The 7,921-nt window shown below is 35.1% G+C and overlaps 1 protein-coding gene across 1 annotated transcript in view; it reads left to right on the top strand.

Moving 5' to 3' along the window:
- The first annotated feature begins 2,650 nt into the window (after positions 1-2,650).
- HHLA2 (HERV-H LTR-associating 2) overlaps positions 2,651-7,921 on the top strand; it is a 45,857-nt gene continuing 40,586 nt past the window's right edge. Inside the window, exons 1-3 of the mRNA XM_055124516.1 lie at positions 2,651-2,714; positions 4,759-5,109; positions 6,056-6,332. Coding sequence (XP_054980491.1) covers positions 2,651-2,714; positions 4,759-5,109; positions 6,056-6,332 — 692 coding nt within the window. The remainder of the gene's footprint in view (positions 2,715-4,758; positions 5,110-6,055; positions 6,333-7,921) is intronic.

Below are 7,921 nucleotides of genomic sequence, written 5' to 3'. Positions count from 1 at the left end.
CACTGTGGCAAGGCATTCCCTTCTGTTTTCTCTCTCTAATTAGCTGTTGTGGTTTGCAATAAAGGTGTTGAGTGGCCGCTGTGCTCAGTCTCTAGCCCTCATTCAGCCCGCAACTCCCTTCCCCCACATGGCCTTCGACTACAATGTAGTTGGTGATCGCTTCTCTGAGTTGATCAGTCATATATCTATTTTAGAAGCCAGGTTAAGAAATAATAGAACCACATCCCTGGCCCTAATATTAAAATATTGTATTTTTATTGCTTTTCCATTTTTTATGTCTTTCTCTATGAATGAAAAGACAGTTATGTTAGAAAAGTCATATATTGAAAACCATGCTTAATTTTTTCTAGTATTTAACACATAAAAATAAAACTGCAAATCTACCTGTTTTAATTTTGATAAAAGGCAATAACCAAGTTATTCCTTTTAATTTATTTATTTATTTTAAATTAATTATTCATTTATTTTGTGGGGGTGGGTTCACACACGGCGATACTCAGGGGTTACTCCTTGCTCTGCACACAGGAATTACTCCTGGTGGTGCTCTGGGGACCATGTAGAATGCCTGAGATAAAGCCTGGGTCAGCCGTGTGCAAAGCAAATGCCTTACCTGTTGTACCAGGACTCCAGCCTCAGATTTTCATTTTTATATGATTTTAATGTCTTTTTGTTGTTGGTTTGTTTTTTTGGCCACACCTGGTGATGTTCAGAGCTTATTCTTAGCTCTGCACTCAGGGATCACTCCTGGAAGGTTTAGGGTACTGTATGTGGTGCTGGGAATCAAATCCAGGTCTCTACATGCAAGGCATATAGCTTTACCTCTGTACTGTTGCTCTGGCTCCATGATTTTAATAATTCTTATAATTTGACATGTTTCAAATGCAGCCATATAGGAGTAAACTTCCAAAATGATTTCTTTAAAATTTTCTTTGAGTTTTCTTGCATCTATCTATCTATCTATCTATCTATCTATCTATCTATCTATCTATCTATCTATCTATCTATCTATCTATTTATTTCCGACTGGGGCAACTTCAGTCAGAGCTCCAGGTTTAAATCTTCTAGAAGTTTTTATTTTTCTTTTTGGGTCACACCCAGCAATGCTCAGGGGTTACTCCTGGCTTTGCACTCAGGAATTACTCCTGGCAGTGCTTGGGGGACCATATGGGATGCCGGGGATCAAACCCGGGTCGGCCGCGTGCAAGGCAAACGCCCTACCCGCTGTGCTATCGCTCCGGCCCCTCTTCTAGAAGTTTTTATAAAGCTTCTTAAGTTGCTGATTTTTAAAGAAAGAAGTTTCTTATTTTTTTTTGTCTGTTGGGGGTGGGGGGCTCTTCAGATGTTCTTGGAGCTACTAAACTCTTACCCAAACTGTCCTGCTCCAGAAGCCACATGGTACCAGGGATTAAACCTGAGGTCTGGTGTATGCAGCAGTATGGATGCTCCAGCCTTTTAAACTGTCTCCTCAGCTCCTCGCAGACTATTTTTACAAACTCTTTTTTAGGGCTTAGGGGCACACACAGTGATACTTATGACTTACTCTAAGCCCTGTGTTCAGAGATTCCTCCTGGTAGTGTTTGGTGGATCAGATGCAGTGCCAGGAATCAAACCAGGGTCAGCTGAATACAAAGCAAGGGCCTTATCTCTGGTTCCAAGCTGCTTTTGAAAGAGTGAAAACTTTTTTTAATCCCAACACCAGGGGAAAAAAAGAAACATATTTTTACTTACCTAAAGTTATATTGTCTGTAGACATTTTTCCACCTATATTTTTAACTATTTTTAGTTTTTAAAGCATTCTTTGTAAATAATTACTATAATTGCTACCTTATAATTATGTGTTCATTGTAGAAAACTTTAAAAGTAACATATTAAAAACTGCTATACAGAGAAAAGCACTGTTGAACAACTGCCAAATCACTTCATTTAATAGCCATTTTTCAGTATCAGTTACATAGCAGGCACTGATTTAGATATGAAATATGCTCTGCAGAGTTAATATCCTAGTATACAGTTAGTGATATCATGTTAGTCTCCTATGTATCAGAATTTTTTAATGTACAAAACTCCTTAAAAGTTGCTGAAAGTAGATAATGGATGACCTCTTAGTGTCTGTGTTGCAAGCCATAATGCCCCAAAGTAGAGAGAGAGTATGTGGAATATTGTCTGCCATAGAGGTAGGGGGAGGGTAGGAAAGAGGGGTTATACCCAGAATATTGGTGGTGGGGAAAGTGCACTGGTGGAGGGATGGGTGTTTGATCATTGTAATATTGTAACCCAAACATGAAATCTTATAACTATCTAACAGTGATTCAATAAAATTTTTAAAAAAAGAACCATTAAAAAAAAGTTGCATCATAATCTGGCTTTTCTCTAGTAATGCCTTATTAAGCTAATAATTTCTCTAGTAATGCCCATAATAAAAACTTTCCTCTATAACTTTGGAATGGAAAATAGAATGTAAAAGATGATCATTTTTTATAAAATCAACTTTAGTGACTGTATAATTATTTATGTTATTAATCTTCTATAATTTAATTAAGATACTTCGATAGTATACTTTTTCTTTCCTAATTTCTTTTTACAATTGGAATTCATAGCATGCATACTTTGCCTCTCTTTGACAGTATAACTAATATGACAACCATAAGACATGAAGGCACACACAGTGTGGTCTTCCTTCTTCATTGCTCTGTTATCTCTGAGTAGATCTGAAGGTAAGTATCTCTATAATACATCCAATTGTTACTTGAATCAGAAGGACCACAAATACATAGCGTGATGTAGATGTTCCCTCTGTGGCCATTGTGAACTTTCCTAAAAGCTCAATTAATAAGAAGTAGGACAAGGACTAAGGCCTTCATAAGACATAAAAATCATATGTCTCATATACTTTGATTAAAATATTTATAATCTATTATCTTATACCATAAGTAGCATTGCTAGAAAGATAAATTTGATTGATTGTTTTGTTTATTGATTGTTTTTAATTGTATGTTGGGAACTTACTTGACAGAGGCATTATCAACTTTGCTATGTCTTGTGACAGAGTTTTTAATTATCCAGTAAAATATTAGAACTGTTTAATAGAGAAATTAGAGGATTCAAAAAAGCCCTGCCACTTTCTTTCCCACCTTCCCATTCCTTTCTCTTAACACAATACCATATTCTTCTAGCTTTCTGTAGAGCAGAATTTGGGTCTTTGTGACTGGTCCACACGAGCATCCAATTCTTCCATAATGGTTGCCTTACTGTTTAAGACTTTAAGGGTTTAGGTCCACTGTGATGAAGATTGGCACTTTACCATACTAATATAGAATATGTAGATCAATTGCTTTATTTAAAGAATTTTAAAATTTTTTTCCTTTGGGATCTGGGGGAGCTCAGGGCTTACCCTTGGTACTATGCTCAAAGATCACTCCTGATGAAGCTCAGAGAACCATATGGGGTGTCGGGGTTTGAACCTGGGTCATCTGCAAGCAAGGCAATACCTTGCCCACTGTACTTTCTCTCAGATCCTGCATATTTCTTTCTTTTTTTTTTAAGATACTGTGACTTATACAGATATTGTAAATTGATAAAATAAGTAAATGGTTTCTTCAGTTACTATGAATGGAGTATATTTTCTTCATTAAAACATTCTTTGTGAAAACTGGGGCTATAGTACAGTGGGTAGGGCATTTGCCTTGCACACAACTGATCTGGATTCAATCCCCAGCATCCCATATGCTCCCCTGATCACTGCCAGGAGTAATTCCTGAGTACAGAGCCAGGAGTAACCCCTGTCTGGGTATGACCCAAAAAGCAAAAAAAAAAAAAAAATGTAAAATAAAATAAAATAAAACATTCTTTGTGATGAGCCTATCTACTTTTTAAATTAATTTTTGCAGACTGAAGAGATAGCATAATGGGTTGGGTGAATATTTTGCATGTATGAGACCCAGTTTGGATTGCTGGCATAACATGCTTACTCAGAAGCTCTGAGAGACTCCCCTGAACATAGAGCAGGAGTAATTCCCAAGCATTGCCAGTAGAGACTCCAAACAAGACAAAATTTTAAATTAATTTTTGAAGTTGACAGTTCAAAAGTGTGTAAAACAGGATTGGATTCTACATTTATATCCAAAGTAATATTTCTTCACTTTGTTTTGACTGATGGTAGACTAAGAGTGATCTGAATGTCAAAATAAATGAATGAGTTCATTTTCTCCTTTCAACTCCTCCAATTCATGTCCTCTTCTGCTTGAGACTAGCCTCTGAATAGGCTAACAGATTCCTGAACCCAGCATTGCTGCCCAGCTGCTCTAAATATTTGCTCATCAAACTAAGTTTCTTGTATTCCTTTAGTTCCTGCTTACTTTAGTTCTCTGGATAAGTTAATTTATTATTGTTTTAGAGGATGTTAAAAGTAAATGTCTTCATAGAATAAAATTTTTAAAAGATGGGATTCTTTTCTATACATAATAGATGTAACTCATAGTTCTGTAGCAGAACAGGATCAGAGAATAGATGAGACTATGGATCAAGTGGATAGCAAACTAGCGTTTGTATCTATCAAGCTATTGCCAATTCTCATAGCAATATTGCAAAAATCTCAGTCATAGAGATCCATGACTTATATTTCTAGCAACAATGCTTATCAGAATTTTCTTTATGGCATGGTCTATTACTGATTAAAATGAAAGGATGATTCTCGTAGGTATTCTATCACTCTTGATCAGAGCCAATCATCAATTCTTTTATAACTTCTCTTTATTTTAGATACATTATTTCCACAGTTTTTCAGTCTATCTGAAATTCAGAATGAGCAAACAGTCACTGGAAGACTTGATGCAGATGTAACCCTGCCTTGCTCATTTGAGATTGGGTCTGAACCAGTAATTTACTGGCGGAATCAAGAGAGTGAGATTGTTCACTCATTCTTCAAAAATGCTGACCAGGATGCAAGCTCCCGATACGTAAACAGGACATCCCTTTTTCAGAAAGAAATTCCAAATGGGAATGCCTCCCTAATACTTAAAAGATTGAGACTTCAGGATGAAGGGACTTATACCTGCTATGTGGGGACATCATCTGGGAATTCCTGGGCAAACATAGTACTAAAGTTAGAAGGTAAGTAAGTATGTATGATTTTATAAAACAATAGTGATATACTAGTTTTTCTTAAATGCCATTTCTTAGTTTAATATATTATGGGTTTCCTTCTGATTCAATAAGTATAAATCTACCTCATTATTTTTGATTCATCAAATCTCATGCTACAATTGATCACTGATTTACCTGTTTGCACTGAAGGCTAGTGAGGTGTTTAAACTGTTGTGAAAAACATCGTCTTGTCTAAATAAATATGATCTGAAAGAATCACATTACTGTCACAAATAGCATAAACATACTGATTTTCCCATTAGTCTTATCAGCACCTAAAATTATCAGCCTTAAAAATGCCTATCAATATGCTAGCCAAATAGTATTGAATTGCTTATTCAAGTTACATATATATTTATGTTTTCTCAATAAGAGTTATTTTAATATTACATGATTTTATTTTGTCCATATTTATTTACTTATATATTTGGGGGGGAGAAACATTTTCCAATGGGTATTTAATTTATTCCTTCTCCTTCTGTCCCATTTAGCTGTTTTAGACCTTGACTCAGAAATTTAAGAATGATGTGCAAACAAAGAATCAGAAAGGATCTAAGCCTGTACCTAAATTGTTAGGAGTGATACATGAGCTCTAATTTGCAGGCTTTGGCTTCCATATTTTTGTTGCTTATTAAGACCAAATTTAGTCCTCAGAAATCTTCTGAGAAAATTAAGATTGTTATTGCTATGTACCCTAGCGTGTTTCTTTTATCTTTTGTAGGTAACCACTCTATTTCTTAAAGTTACATAGAGATTTTTGTTTTGTTTTTTTTTCCTATCACCAATAGTCAGGTTTTGCACAGAAAATTTAGCTTTTTATTTCATAGGTGTTAAAATAATAAATTCTCTGCACAGGTAGCCTAAAAATAAGCTAATTATAAAATCCTTCATGTGTCTTCTTTCTTCCCCATAGGTTTCATGACACCTGTGATAGAATATGAGGAAACTAACTCGAGCAACAACTTAAAATGCAGTGTGTTATGTGCTCAGCCTTGTCCAAATATCACATGGCAAATGGGTGATATGCCCATCTCTGACCCCATAGTAGAAGAAAGTGGTTTTAATGTTAAAAGTACAATAAACATTGTATCACCAGATTCATTTTATGAATGTGCTGTTGAAAACTTGTTGCTGGAGCAAACATGGACAGGAAGATGGACAAAGAAAGGTGGGTTCCATAAGGTTGTTGTGTTTCTGTGCTACGTCAGAGGTTGGGAGGAATGAGGTTTGCTTTACAGGAAAAGAAAGAACAGAGAAGAAGGAAAATGCATCTATGAAAGAAGACTAAGACTAGAATTCCAAATCTAATACTTACTGATTACATTACCTTTGCCAATCATTTTTACTTCTGAGCAATAGCTACTCATTGGCAAAATGCAAGTAGTTCTTATCTTTCTAAATGTTATGAATTGATGGAATTATTTATGGAATGAATACAGCAGATATATCCATGAATATAATTGTATTTCTCTGTTACTTATTCTTTACAGAGATTTTCTACCTATTTTCCAGTATTACTAGAAATGGAAAGAATTATATCTTATTCACTGTATCACTGTATCACTGTCATCCCATTGTTCATTGATTTACTCGAGCGGATGCCAGTAATGTCTCCATTCATTCCAGACCTGAGATTTTAGCAGTCTCTCCTTACTCATTTTTCCCAACAATTGGAGGCTCTTTTTAGGGTCAGGGAAATGGGACCTGTTATTGTTACTGCATTTGGCATATAGAATACACCCCGGGAAGCTTATTAGCAAGTTGAAATCCCTAGATCCTGCCAACTTTACTAAACAGAAACTAAATAATTAGCATTATTACTTTTGCTTCATCTCCTTTAATATTAGCTCATTAGTTTTCATCAATAGTTCCATCAGTACTGAACTTTTATTCTTTTATTAAACAAACCCTGGTCAATCTTTCATCTATGAACCTACTATTTTTTTAAAGGGTGAAGAAAAACTAATTGATAGTACTCATTCAATTCTTAGGAAAAGTATGGTTTCACATTCTAGTATAAACAAAGCAAATTTCATTTGTAAATGTTCATTATGTCGGAAAAAAATGAGGTCACTTACCCTTTTTAGCGTTCTTTTCCCTATCCACAAAGTTTCCCAATCTCAATTACACATCAAGAAAAAACTCAAACTATCAGTAATTGATTCACTATCTTTTCATGAGTTCAGTATTAAAGTATTGGAGACCCAATGTTTACCAGTTAGCAATGGAAAGAAATGTGGGAAAGGGTTTATATGCTAATATTAAATTGTAAATAGTTTCTTGGGGACACTGTAATTTCATATGTCTCTTTAGAATTGAGTGTTCTGAAGTACCAAGTTCCTTAAGCTTAATTCTATTTTGTCTTAGAATTATGTGCCAAACTTAGTTGCTTTCACACTAGAACCTTAAGAACAAGGAGTCTTACTTATTTCTAGATCCACAGTATCTAGCACAAACATGTAAAAATAAAACTGAGCTAGGAATGTAGCATGTAAAGTTAACAATTACGTTATTGTGATTGGGTATAGATGGGGTGGTTGCAGGATATATGGTTAAAGAAGTTTTTTATGTCAGAATTTTAAGAGAATTAGGAAACTGTGGGAGACCACTGGAATGCCAGTAGCCTATCTGCAAAACACATAAAAGCAAACTTTCCTGAATTTATTGAAGTACAAATGGATGAGGGTAATGCTAAAGCAACAAAAGATAGAGAAAAGGAAATAAGAATTAGATTAAAGGACTCCATCTTCCTAAAGGGCTTGAACAGTGTCCTATATGT

Source organism: Sorex araneus, chromosome 2 (assembly GCF_027595985.1).
Source record: "Sorex araneus isolate mSorAra2 chromosome 2, mSorAra2.pri, whole genome shotgun sequence".
In the NCBI taxonomy this organism is placed as follows: domain Eukaryota; kingdom Metazoa; phylum Chordata; class Mammalia; order Eulipotyphla; family Soricidae; genus Sorex; species Sorex araneus.
Note: the sequence above shows the minus strand (reverse complement) of the source record. Positions and strands in the feature narration are given on the sequence as shown.